The 14,553-nt window shown below is 45.4% G+C and overlaps 1 protein-coding gene across 4 annotated transcripts; it reads right to left on the bottom strand.

The window, feature by feature from the left end:
• Positions 1-2,785: 2,785 nt before the first annotated feature.
• Positions 2,786-5,495, bottom strand: LOC143735478 (uncharacterized). Of its 4 annotated transcripts, none has more exons than XM_077225677.1 (3): positions 5,347-5,495; positions 4,350-4,537; positions 2,786-3,836 (listed from the first exon to the last, which is right to left on the bottom strand). In XM_077225677.1, exons 2-3 carry the CDS (start codon positions 4,402-4,404, stop codon positions 3,142-3,144), a joined length of 750 nt encoding a protein of 249 aa, XP_077081792.1. In that variant the 5' UTR covers positions 4,405-4,537; positions 5,347-5,495; the 3' UTR covers positions 2,786-3,141. The 4 variants fall into 4 exon arrangements, with proteins under 4 accessions (XP_077081792.1, XP_077081794.1, XP_077081791.1 ...); XM_077225679.1 differs by having other exon boundaries at positions 4,350-4,540; XM_077225676.1 differs by having other exon boundaries at positions 5,290-5,495.
• Positions 5,496-14,553: the final 9,058 nt, after the last annotated feature.

A 14,553-nucleotide genomic window follows, 5' to 3' on the forward strand; every position in this document is an offset into this window, starting at 1 on the left:
TCAGGAAGTAACTCTCATAATACAATAAAACGGATAACTATATAGAATTATATTACACAAAATCAATGTTTTAAATGCTTATTGTACTATACCTTAATGTATCATTATAATAGGTATAAAGTATGACATTTCGTGTGTAATAATGACGTTTCGTGTCTAAGCAAATTACGCTCCAAAACGTTAGGTGGCGTTACTCGGTTTAGAACGTAAGCTCCGCCCCTCACTTCCGGTCCTGGCGCTGGTGTTAGAACGTAAGCTCCGCCCCTTACTTCCGGTTCTGGCGCCGGGGTTCTGAAACTGGTGGTGCTGCGGGTCTGCAGCTGGATACTATTGGAGATGCTGCGAAGATCGCGAGTCAGCATCGTCAACTTCATCTTTGCAGCCGACACTAACATATTCAATCATTACTTTTGCCGGTTCTTTGAGACAGCTTTTAGGTGCTTTATTGGCAGCGCCACCCTTACATGTTACATGAACGCGTCACCACATCACCGCAGCGGTGACCGCAATATACATTATAGTCTTTGTTCTTCTATAGCAAATTATAATATATTGCACTTTCAGGGAGACATGGGCCAATATAACACATTCAGCCAGTTGGAACATGCAGAAATACACACCAGCATAGGCCTGTTTAGTACGCAGGATGTGACCGCATTCCTACACGTATTCAATGCAATTCAATGTGGAAGTAATCCAAGCATATATATATATACAGTGCACATGGTGGGCAAAAGCAGTGATTGGTGGATTGAGTCTTACTGTGACAGTAATTGATGTGAATAGCATGGACCGATGGAAACACATTGTATTACAATCTCTACCACAAGTAGAGACACCATTGATGGTCTTGTAGGAACTACTTTCTTCCAATAACTCATGAACCATTTTATTTTCATTACATCCACAATGAGTTATTTTATCTTCATGGCATTTAGGGTGAGATGGTTGTCACTGAGCACTCAACTATTATAGATCTGCTAATTTGTTTTAAATACAAGACAAACAACAAGCAGAAAACAACTTATAAAAGTATAGTTAAAAAAAGTGCCTTAAAAAATTGATCACTTTTTTTTAACCCACTGAATTCTCAGAGATTTAATGTTTAAAGTTATATGGTTGGAACAACATTGGTGTGCAACCTACAGGCTGTTAAATGAGCAGTGTTCATTTCATCTGGGCAAACCCATGTGGGGCCCACATGGAAACCATGGACAAAAATGGCTGGGTCCCAGTTAGATAGCCCAGGTCAAACCCATGTGGGCCCCACATGGCTGTGCTGGCTGGGTCTCCTCATACTTGTACCAGTGATGCTTGATTCCACTTCCTGCGTCCTGCACAGATATCAACAACTCAACTGGGTTGTAGTGTAGGTTGCCAGGCTGTGGTCACATATGGATTGAATGTAGGATGTTTCATACAAGTTGGCAACTGGACAACCTTGGAATATGGCACCGTTGACGTACGCTCCAGCAGCCAATAGGGCGTCTATGTATTTATTATGTCTATGCTCAAGCTGCTCAAAATTCAGACGAAGTATCTGGGGCGGCATTGCGGCAAAGGCAATTATGAGCGAGGATACACAGGCATAGATATCCATAATAAAGGCTAGATGTCTTTCGGCGGAGCATCTATCGTCATCACCATTGGCAATCTTGTCACAGGCAAGCTTTCTGATGGGCTCTGTGGTACCTGATGTAAGATGAGTGATCAGCACGAACAAAAATAGTCTTATTTCGTTGAAATCTTGACGGATTTACAAACAGTTTGGTTTCTTACAAACGTTATTAATGTGGATATAATTCTGGATGATTATTTATTTATACACTTATTATTCATAAGTATACAGTGTGATAACTACATCTCTGACGTTTATAACAAACCAAACCGTTTGAAAATCGGTAGGAAATTGTGCAAGTTATGGTCATTTAAAAAGTGCATGCACCATTAAAACACAATGTTACGAGTGAGCGAGCTGCCTGTGGCAAGATGGCCGCCAGGTGCGGACGTCGACCTCCATTGGCCAGCAGCGCAGACGAGACATCTAGCCTTTATTATGGATATCTATGTACACAGAAGAGATTTATTGACTAAACGTGACGCACATACCTACAAATTCTCCTCCCCCTTCACATCAGTCACATTAATTTTAATTTACTTTACCCTTGCAGTTTATATAAACCACACATCTCGCATATTTCAACAGGGTATCTTGCTTAATTATTATTTATTATGAATTTCTTAAATAACCAAACTAATAAGGGCAGATCCTTTGAGCGCTGCTGATGACGCTGTGTGAAGCTCGAGTGATCAAGTATTCCAATGTATATAAAAAAAGCTTTAATTCGATTCCTCCATCCTCATTTTCTTTCCTTGCAGCCTTCCCTCGTATCCTACAGGGGTGGAGCTGAGAGAGAGGAAAAGAAGCAAAGAAAGGAAATGAGGATGTAAAAATAAGAATCACTCCAAACACTGAAATAATCATCCACACCAACATACACAATAAAACACAAATTCGGTCAGGTCTTAACATTCTAATGAATTCAACATTAGTTCCTTATATTATTGCCTGCTGTGCTAAATGTATTCCGGTCAGAAAATGCACAAAGAGTACAAAATTGAATTGAGAACTAATATAGGATTTACTTACCTGGAAATCCTTTGCCTGGACTACCGTTTTTAATGTAGAAATTACATTTGTTTTTTTTTCTGTAGCACACAGCAAAGAAACAACAGCTCAAGTGAGTGAGGGTTTAAGTAGTAACATAATATTCGTGAGCCGGTCAAAAACATGGCAAATTTTATTTGCTAAAGCTAAAACATTGATAAGTCAACATTACAGTTATTAAAAGATTTTAATAATAATAAAAAAAAATTGTTTCCATGAAAATTGAGTATATTACACAGGCAGCTAAAAGCACAAGGAATTTACAACAGTGTTCTCAGTGTTTTAACAATTGATCACTGACTGTTGATCCCTATGTACCTATGTGCCTTACGTGATCATTAAGGGCTTCTTTTCATGTGAAACTCTTCCCGCACTGATCACATCCACGGCTTCTCTCCAGTGCGGATCCTATTATGTTTTTTTCAGGTTTCCTGACTGGCTGAATCTCTTGTCACACTTGTCCCACAATCAAATCACATGTGATTCTTCACACCACTGTGTATTTTCTGGTGTAATTTTAAACCACTCAGTTTGCTAAAACTCTTCCCACACAAAGAACACATGTGAGGCTTCTCCTTTGTATGAACTTTCAGGTGGCTCTTCAGGGATGATTCTGAAAAATAAGTTTTCCCACACTGATCACAGTAAAACGATCTGTCTCCAGAATGAAAACGTAGATGTGATTTAAGACTCAATCCACGTTTAAAACTCTTCCCACACTGATCACATGTATGTGGTTTCTCTCCAGTGTGGATCTTCATGTGTCCTTTAAGGTTTCCTTTTTGTGTGAAACTCTTCCCACACTGATCACATGTGTGCGGCTTCTCTCCAGTGTGGATTCTTAAGTGTTCTTTAAAGTGATTTTTCTGTGCAAAACTCTTCCCACACTGATCACATGTGTGCGGCCTCTCGCCCGTGTGGATCTTCATGTGTTCTTTAAGGGTTCCTTTTATTCTGAAACTCTTTCCACATTGATCACATGTGTGCGGTCTCTCTCCACTATGAACTGTCATGTGAAGTTTAAGACTTGATTTATATTGGAATCTCTTTCCACACTGAGGGCAAGAATTTTTGGCTCTCTTCAAAGTTTTTTCTCCCATTGTGACATGACGATGTTTCTCATCTCCTTCAATCAGTTCTTCACTCTCCTCATTCTGTTCAATAAAGCCTAAAATGAATTAAAACAAAGTTTTATTTTCATTCATCCATTCTCCAAACCAGTTATTAGAGCCGTGAGGGAGTTTATTTACTGTTTATCCTTAAAAAATTAAAAAGAAATGTCATTAAAAAAAACTACTGTAACACCAGAACATAGACAACTGCAATATTATATATATAGGCAAAAATCTCATGTTTCTGACACAATCTCTCAGATATTTTAAAAAAATTATTTTGAAATGATCCCATTATAAGCATTAGTCAATTGAATCCAGTCTCCGCTTTTACAAAAAATGTAGAAGTGTATCAGTAACTTGTTTATGACAGTTAAAACTTTATTTAGTACCTTTGTTGGAAAATAAAAGATAGAAAAGAACATTTCAGTTTCAGGCTCCAGTGTCCTGTATATTATTTGATACTTTAACCATGTTATTATTCACAGCACTTGTGACTTTTCTGACTACAAGTATGATGAATTTAACATTCATTCATTATTAATGACGAATCAAGAATAAACACTAACCTCTTTTTTCTTCAGTATCTTCACCTTCCATTCTGCAGGGTTCTGGATCACTCATGTTCTCTATGTTCAACTGTCTTCTTCACTTGATGGGAATATTCCAGCATTTATATGTGAACTGCATGTGGGAGGAGCTTCACTGTTGAATTGCTGTGGGAGGAGCTTCAAGTTCTGTGGTAGAAACAGCAGATCTGCTAATACAAAAATGATCAGTTTAGCAAACTGATGTTTTCATTATTGCACACATTTTAATCATTCAATGTTTTGTTTACATTTTCATAGATGGATACAATTACAATACAAATAAAGTTATTTTATCTGTCACATAAACAAATGGACAAAGAAATAGAAAATTCGAAATAAAAAAAACATAATTAAAAGATTTCATTTTCAAATATAAAAATATACCAATAATACATTAAAATAAAACAAAAGGACAAATAAAGTTGTAAGCAACAAATAACACACCAATTCAGTTCAGCTTCATTTATAGCTTAGTTTTCGTTCGTTGGTTTTTAGATTTGTGTTGTATATGAAAGATGGTTTATTACAGACTGAAATGAAATGATTTTAAAGTGATATCCTATCTTGTCGATTTCAAAAGTGATAATGGTGTAGTTTATGTCAGTAGCCTACTGATGAAATGAGCTGATGAAAGTGGCAGTTTACATGTGATTAAAGACATCAGAATAATGAATGAGGTGAAAAAAAACAACTATTGACATGAAATCAGCAGCTCTGTTAAATGACACTCCAGATCTGACTTTATCATAGGCCTAAGTGATTTTGGTAAAAACAGATTATTTTAGTCATATTTTTAAACAACACAAACCTACTAAACTAATACTAAATGCAAACCTGCCACTAAATTATTATTCAACTTGACACATCAGAAACGACGTAATAAAAACAATGCAGAAATGACTCGTGTGAGTAGGCCTACCGTGTGTTTTATGGTAGCCTAAGTAGCCTACGAAACTCTGTAAACCGCTCAACTCACATCAGAAGACTTGAATCGCTGAATCAGAACGACAAAAACAATAACACAAAAACAAAATAACCAGTAGACTAATGACTGCACGCTGAAGCGACCGCTGCCAGCGTGTAGAAAAAAAAAGTTGGTTTCGCCAGGTGTCGGTGATGACGTCACAACACTTAATGATCTTCAGCAACAGAGGAACTTGATTACAAGTTAAGTTATTCTGGCTATGGTCAGTAAAGTGAATAACTGCTAATTTTGGGGACCTTTATTGAACCATACTTGAATGTATTATGATAACAGAAGAGGTTTGACCTAAGATTTAGAATAGGAATGCAGTTTCTATATTCAAAGTTTAATTTGCACGCAATGTTCAAGCGCATGCGCTGTTTGGTCCATCATTTAACGCCATTAAATTTAACAATAGCAGGTTCATTAAACTGGGGTCTGAGCTCAGACATGGAGTTTAATCTGCTGATGTATCGCGGGGTGTATAGTGTATAGAGGACTTCTCACAACCACAAACAACCATTGTAATGAGAACAACGGGGTGTGACGAAGCATCTATCAAAAGAATTTTCTCCTTTCTGCCTCTGTCTCCAGACAGCAATTTGTCAATGTAAACTTCATGCTTATTTTTCTGAACATGCCATTTGAACCGTTAAATAAATATAAAGGCAACCATAGGGGCCTGTTCTAGAAGAGATGTAGCCTAGATAGACGACCTGTTTTGAGCTATTTGATATGACTGTGAACACATTCATACATGTGAAGCCAATTGAACATTATTTTAAGACCCTTTTGGCTTCTAACCCCAGCACTCAAGAAAGTAAAACGTGCTTTTACTGCCACTCAGTGGACAAAACCGAGTACCCATTTGAACAGAAACTTACATAGTTCTTCTACATACTGCATACATACATAGTTGGCTTCACTGAGAGACACCTATGTGTCCCTGAGCAAGACACTTAACCCCTAGTTGCTCCAGAGGCGTGCGACCTCTGACACACTGTAAAAAAATCCGTAAAAATCCGGTACAATGTAGGCTACCATATAAATGTGAAGGATTTTTCCGTATTTGTATTTTACAGGTCTTTTACCCGTATTTTAAATCACGTGTTGCATTGTGGCAACAAAAACCTGGCGGCGCGAAAAGTTTAAGACGCAACCGCCGTTACACATGCAGATGACCGCGCCCAAAGCCGCTTTTTAAAGTCGATTTCGGGATTGTGGATGCCATTCCGACACTTCTGTGGTAAAACCCGAAAATTATGTTTTGCTATTTGATTCTAAAAGTCAAATTAGCCATTAACGTTATGTTATTTAACCCCTTAACGCCTGAATTTATATAACTGTATATAAAAAAAAATGTTGTATGTGTGTTTTTGCCTTTAAGTAGATGGTAAATAATGTTGAGATTATCAATTTCACTTTTGCACAACAAATAAATCAAAATTTTGGTATGTTGCAAATTTGCAACAGCGGGCATAATGGTCAATTTGGGGTCAATTTGGTATGTTGCAAATTTGCAACAGCGGGCATAATGGTCAATAATAAGATATATTAGACAATATTATTAATCTATTTCCACAATATTTCAGTTCTGTCGGGCATATGTCCACGCAGAATCTGTTCCTGCAAAACTTCTCAGAGAGCCTTGGAGATTTTATTCTAATAAATATTAGGGATCATTAGAAACATGCTTTCAAATATCAATAAGAGTGTATTAACTCGATGGAACTTGTTTTAATCTGCACAGAAAATACAACAAAATGTTAGATGTTTCTACGCATCCGCAGTGAGTGCATCACCAACATAACACCACAAAACCACAGGACTGTGAAAGTAACACACACTGGACGGTTGCAGTAATGAGAGTCATTGGCTGAACCTGCTCTTCCTCCACTAAACTTTATAGAGACTCAACTAAAGTGATACTAGTCAGTCTTATACAATGCCCATGTGGACTGTCATCTTGTTTTTCATCTGTGTCCATGGTAAGTTATTTAATATTACATTTACCATTAGTTATTTTGCTGTACTCTGTTAAGAGTTTTATCCTGATGAAAGTCACTCTGCTATATTTACAACTTGTTGCGATTAAAGAGGAAATAGAAACTGCTGTTTAACCACCAACCTCATTTGAATGTGTTCCAGATGCTAAAACAGATTAAATGATTCCAGTATCAGTGATGGAGGGAGATTATATCACTCTGAACTCTGGTGTTTCTGAAACACTTAGATCTGATTATATTCTGTGGTGTTTTGGACCTTCAGAGACTCGTATTGCTGACATTAATGATCAGATCATCACTATATATGACCAAAGCGTGAGATTCAAAGACAAACTGGAGCTTGACAGTCAAACGGGATCTCTCACCATAAAGAACATCAGAACCACAATCTCTGGACTTTATAAACTAACTGTTCTCAGCCAACGAGGGGTTTCACACAAAACATTCAGTTACTGTATTTGGTAAGTGAAATATACCTCCTCAATCACATTTTTGGTTTTATTTATCTTTCAGAGGGAAACTATTCTGGAAATGTGATGCAGTTAGTTCACTCACTCATTAATGTTACATGTGGTTTTACACTTTGGTGGTTCCTTCATCTTCCTTTTGTTTGTTTTCTTTTAAGCACCTGTTTCAACACCTGTCCTAAAGACAATCCCACAAGTTAGCCATGATCCAGGTGAGTCTCATAGCATTCAAGCATGAAGATTATTTATTTTAAAGGGGTCATCGGATGCAAAATTCACTTTTATATGGACTCGGCGCTTGACGCACTGGACTCGGCTGGGCTCACGTGAAGCTCGGGCTCGGCTGGGCAGACGAGAGTCGCGGGTTCGGAAGACAGAAACTCAGGCATGTCGGTCTCGGCGGGAAGAAGCTCAGGCATGTCGTGAAAAGCGGGCTCGACTCGGCTCACGTGAAGCGCGGGTTCGGCTGAGCAGACGTGAAGCGCGGGCTTGTGGAGCGGGGTCTCGGCAGGGCTGGAGTGATGCGCGGGCGCGACCTGGCTGACGTGAAGCGCAGGCTCTCGCAGCTTCTCCTCCACGCCCATGGTAAACGAAGAGCCGCTCCACAACAGGGCCAGGTCGATATACCACTCTAAAGACCCGTGCGAATCAGGTTCGGGCATCAGAGACCGGAGTGGTTCCGATAATCCCGCGCGGAAGAAGATCAAGCACTCTGTGCTCATTTGCGCAAGATGTGCCAGCTCGAGGAATTCTGCGACATAATCCTCGATGGCGCGATTCTCTTGGCGAAGACGGATGATCTGGACATCAGGACTCCAGGTAGGCATGGCTGCTGGATCTAGGTTCGGTGAGTTCTTCTGAAACGTGGTACGGTTGAAGTAGAGATGAGGCTTGATCCAAGTGCAGCACACGCTTTATTTAACAAACTCCAAACTTGACAAGGACTCAGACAGGGAACAGGACTCAGGAACAAAACAACCAACATGAACGCTACACATTAAACAAGAACTCACATAGACAAGACTGAACCACAGGGCTTAAATAATCAGAGACAAACGAGCAGACAGGATAACAAGGGGGCGTGGAAAATAGGAAACCGACTCGGTTACTAACGTAACCTCGGTTCCCTGAGAGGAGGGAACGAGTATTGCGTAAGTAGCTTACGCTATGGGAAAACTCCTTTTCTCGAGAATATTGAAGTCTTTATGTAAAACGCATTGCAGCTGCACAGCTGGCAGCAATGAACGAAGGCAGCTCGGTCATTGGCTGTGCTGCGGCAACTTGCTCGAACCAATGACGGGGCGACTCTGAATGCGCGACCAATGAGCGCGCTTCGCGCCCGCGCGCGTCAGAGCCCGCCAAGATGGGCGTGGCTAAGAGCTATATATTGGGCGCCCCGTCATGAGAGTTCTTTAGGTTAAAACGACTGAAGCGAACTAACCAAGCACAAGCACGGCAGCTTACGCAATACTCGTTCCCTCCTCTCAGGGAACCGAGGTTAAGTTAGTAACCGAGTCGTTCCCTTTCGAGAGGTCTCTCCTATTGCGTAAGTAGCTTACGCTATGGGAACACCATGCAAAACGCCGTGCGTGCTGAACTTCGCCTTATGATAGCCAGAGGCAGGTGTCTGAGCTAAAAAAGCAAAGTTATCATCCAACTAGCCGGCAGAGGCGAGCTTTATATGTGGGAAAGAATACAGAGCGGCTAGAAGGCGCTCAGTGTGACACAAGCACATACATAATCTAGATACGAACTCGTAGTTCAACTAGCATCATGCTGATAGTACATTGGAATGCAGTGTCGGGACCTGTAGGTTGTAGAACCTGATAAATGTGGACGGTGAGGCCCAGCCTGCCGGCGCACAAATATCCTCGATCGGTATCCCGCTCGACCATGCCCAGGAAGAAGCCACACTCCTGGTGGAGTGTGCTTTGACTCCCCAGGGGCATTGAAGTCCCTTAGCTTCATAAGCCAGCGCTATAGCTTCAACTATCCAGTGAGAGATTCTCTGCTTTGAAACGGCGGAACCTTTCGTACGGCCGCCAAAGCATACAAACAGTTGTTCTGTCTGTCTGAATAGGGCAGAACGCTCCAAATACACTCTGAGAGCCCTAACGGGGCAGAGTAGATTAGCGTCGTGTTCGTCTGCTGGGGACGATAGCGCAGTTAGGGAGATAACCTGTGCTCTGAAGGGAGTGGTGAGCACTTTAGGAATATACCCATGTTTCGGTCTAAGGACGACCCTGCAGTCGTTAGGTCCGAATTCTAGGCAGGCAGCGCTTGTCGAAAGCGCGTGCAGGTCGCCCACTCTCTTGACCGAGGCGAGTGCCAGCAAGAGCGCAGTCTTGAGCGAGAGCTGTTTAAGGTGCACGGTTCGGAGTGGTTCGAACGGAGGCCCTTTAAGAGCGTCTAGGACAGTAGCTAGGTCCCAGATCGGCACTGAGGGGGGGCGTGAAGGGTTCATCCTCCTAGCGCCCCTTAGGAAACGAATAATTGGGTCGTTTCTTCCCAATGGACGTTCCATTACAGGGTCGTGTGATGCTGTGATGGCCGCCACATATACTTTGAGCGTGGAGGGGGCGCGGCCCGCCTCCAGAAGCCCTTGTAGAAAAGCGAGTACGTTCGTAATCTCGCATGTTTCAGGGTTCAGGCCCTTGGCATTACACCAGACACTGAACATTTTCCATTTCTGGGCATATAAGCGTCTCGTGGAGGGCGCCCGCGCCTCAGCGATGGTTTTTAGTGCTCCGCTCGTGAGGTTCCTGGGAACCCGTTGAGGGGCCATGCATGAAGGGCCCACAGATCGGGGCGGGGATGAAATATCATCCCGTTGGCCTGACTGAGGAGGTCTGGCCTCAGTGGAATCGGCCGTGGTGCAGATTGCATTTGCATCAGATCTGGAAACCATGTTTGGTTCTTCCAGAGTGGGGCTATCAGCAGCACTGCGTTTTTCTCCTCTCTGACCCGACTGATGACCTGCGGTAGCATCGCGATCGGGGGAAAGGCATATAAGGGACGCTCGGCCAGCTCTGGGCGAGCGCATCCATGCTTTTCGTGAAGAAAAGAGGGCAGTGCGCGTTCTCCTTGGAGGCGAAGAGGTCGATCTCCGCTTTGCCAAAGGTTTTCCATAACCAGTGAATCGTCAGCGGGTTGAGAGCCCATTCTCCTGGGAGAATTTTGTCTCTGGATAGCATGTCCGCCCCCTGGTTCAGGGCACCTGGCACATGCGCTGCTCTCAGCGAGCGCAAGTTGTGCTGGGACCATAAAATGAGTCTCCTGGCCATTGAATGCATGGAGCTCGACCTGAGTCCACCCTGGCGATTTATGTACGATACTACCGTCATGTTGTCCGTTCGGACCAAGACGTGTTCGTTTCTCAGCTGTGGGAGCAGGGCTCTGAGAGCCAAAGCGACCACTTTCATTTCCAGACAGTTTATGTGTAGGCGCTTCTCCGGGTTTGACCAAAAGCCGGAGACAGGCCTGCCCTCGTAAAGGGCCCCCCAACCTATTTTGGAGGCATCTGTCGTTATCATCTTTCTCCTTGTGTTCACACCCAGACTCACGCCTGACTGGTACCAGTCGGCGGCTTTCCAGTGCGTCAGGGCTTTTATACAGCCGTGGTTCGCTCTGATTAAAAGGTGGCCCGAACGCCACGCGTGAGTAGGGACGCGGCTCTTGAGCCAGCGTTGGAGAGGGCGCATATGCAACAATCCTAGCTGGAGTACGGCCGATGCTGAGGCCATGAGACCGAGCATCCTCTGAAACCGCTTGACGGGGGCGAGCGCGCCCGCCCTGAATGATGTTGCAAGGCGCCGGATGGTGAGCGCGCGCTCTGATGAGAGACGCGCTGTCATTTGCATCGAGTCTAGAACTATTCCCAGGAAAGAAATCCTCTGGCTGGGAGATAGTATGCTTTTTGCAAAATTGATTCTTAGACCCAGGCATTCTAAATGGCTGATAATCCAAGATTTGTGTGTTATTAACTGACTCTTTGATTGTGCTAGAATCAGCCAATCGTCGAGATAATTCAGTATTCGCACTCCCCTTCGCCTTAGGGGGGAAAGTGCTGCATCCATACATTTCGTGAATGTACGGGGAGCCAGGGACAGGCCGAACGGAAGTACTGTGTACTGGTACGACTGTCCCTCGAAAGCGAATCTCAGAAACGGCCTGTGATGAGGCGCTATTGGAATGTGAAAGTAAGCATCTTTCAGATCCACTGAGAGAAACCAATCTCCTGGGCGTACTTGCGCGAGGATATGCTTGGTTGTTAACATTCTGAACGAGCGAATCATTAGTGCTTTGTTCAGGTGTCTGAGATCTAGGATGGGGCGGAGACCGCCATCCTTTTTCGGGACGAGAAAATAGCGGCTGTAAAAACCTGCCTCGCTCAGAGAGGGGGGAACAGTTTCCACAGCGCCCTTTTCTATTAGTTTGCGCACCTCGGTGCGTAGAACATGTGAGCACTCTTTTCTCACTTTCGTCTCGACCACAGTCGTAAAACGTGGTGGTCTGCGAGCGAACTGGAGCGAGTATCCGTGCTTTACTGTATTCAATACCCATTTCGGCATATCTGGAATATTTTCCCATGCCGCTGCGTGTACAGATATGGGCTGAATACAGGCTAGGGGCGGGCCGCTGTGACGCAGGGACCCGGCCAGCGAATCGCCTGAGCTCATAGCTCTCAGAGGCGCGGGCGCGCGCTGAGCAGCTGAGTGAATGGGCGCGTGTGTGATTACAGCAGCGCGCGCTGTGTCTGTAAAACTCGCAGCCTGGGCTGGGGTTGTGTTTGACACTGTAAGGACAGTGTTTATAAGTGGGGGTGCATAAACAGTGGTAGGCACACGCGTCACTTTTATAATGTGTCCCGCTTTTACTGGGGATGAATTTATAACTGTGTGAACAGTGCTTGTGTGTAGTGGTGCGTACATGACCGTAGGCACGTGATCTACATTCATGGGGTGCGCAGCTTGAGCTGGGAATGAATTTGGCACTGTTTTGACAGTATCTGGGAATGCACACTTTGTGGACATGTGAACCCTTAGTGACACAGGCAGAAAAAGACTCTTTTTGTGTTTTCTGTGCGTCGCCGTAAAAACGGCGTTTGTTTGCAGGTGAGCGAGCTCTGTGACTGGCCCATTGACTGCTGTATGAACATATCCAGCCGCCTGTAAGGGGACTGGGTAATGCTTGAGCTTTTGCAGAGAGAGTGGTCCGGCTTTTGCGAGACACGCACTCTCTCTTTTCATTCTTGTGGCTAGGACGGCTTTCGAGGCTCGGGGTTCAGCACAATCTTGGGCCGAGGACCCCGTCGCTCAGAAGGCGGCTTGCGGTTGTGAGAGCGCGAGCGGCGTCGAGCGTCAGCCTGAGGCGCGGGCTGAGAGGCGGTGGGGGCTGTTCTAGCCCGCTGCGGCTGCGGCGGCCTCTGTCTGCTCTGCGATGAGCTGGAGCGCTTGGGCAGGAAATGCCGCATAGCTTGTGAAGCATTCTGGGCCTCAGTGAAGCGTTCGGCGAAACCCTTAACCGCCGGTCCAAACAGCCCGCTGGTGGAGATAGGCGCGTCGAGAAATGGCGCCTTATCCGCGTCCTTCATCTCAGTCAGAGTCAACCACAGATGGCGCTCGAGAACAGTCAAATTAGCCATGGCACGGCCGATAGACTGGGCGGTGGCCTTCGTGGCTCGCAGGGCTATGTCAGTCGCGCTGCGTAGGTCCTTAAAGGCTTCGGGTTCGGGGCCAGACTCGTCCATAGAGCGGAGAAGCTTGGCTTGGAACACTTGAAGTACCGCCATAGAGTGAAGCGCTGATGCAGCTTGGCCGGCGGCGGCGTAGGCGCGACCGGCGAGAGCTGAAGTAGTGCGGCAGGGCTTCGAGGGGTGGGAAGCTTTGGCTTTCCATCCGGTGGTGGAGGGCGGGCAGAGATGATTGGCCACGGCCTCCTCGAGGGGCGGTGTTCCCTCGTAGCCTCTTTCCTTCGCGCCGTCCACAGAGGAGAGCGAGGAAGAAAAAGAAGGCTTTAGGCGCGCAGAGTGGGGGGCTTTCCACGACTTGGTGAGTTCGTCGTGAACTTCCGGGAAGAAGGGAGAAGGCCTTTGCCGAGGGGCCTGCTGGCGCCCCTGCAGAAACCACTCATCCAGTCGGCTCCGGGTTGGTTCTTCGGGAGAAGACCAATCGAGCCCGAGGTCTTCCACGGCCTTAGAGAGAACGCGGATAATCTCGCTATCCATGGTGGAGCCCCCGCTCGCGCTAGCTAGCGTCGACGGGGCGGGGTCGAGAGTGGAGCCCGGCCAGTCGTCCGATGCAGCGTCGATTGACAAGCTGTCATCCATTCCCCCGTCGTCCTCGGACGCGCCGAAAGTCACAAGGCCCACCGCTCTGCTAGAGGGGTGTGGGTCCGGCTGGGTGAACTGAACCGGCGGTGGGGAAGGCAAGAGCGGCGGTGAAGCACGCGGAGACTGGCTCGGCGTGACGTCACTGAGCTCAGGTTCAGGAAGCCTCTGTGAGCGGCGCTTTTTCTTAGTGCGCGGCTCGAACAGAGGGATGGCGGCGATGGGCTCGCTCACGGCGAAAGCGGCGAGGCGAGCCCGCAGTGCGGAGAGACCCAGGTCGTCACATTCGGGGCATCCGCCCTTGGTCAAAGCAGCTTCTGCGTGGTCCCGGCCCAGGCAGCTAGCGCAGATGATGTGACGATCCCCGTCCGGGAGAAGGTCTCTGCACGACGCGCAGGAAGGCATTTGAAACAACGCC

This window comes from Siphateles boraxobius, unplaced genomic scaffold (assembly GCF_051911475.1).
Source record: "Siphateles boraxobius isolate OS27281-9 unplaced genomic scaffold, OSU_SipBor_1 13, whole genome shotgun sequence".
NCBI lineage: Eukaryota > Metazoa > Chordata > Actinopteri > Cypriniformes > Leuciscidae > Siphateles > Siphateles boraxobius.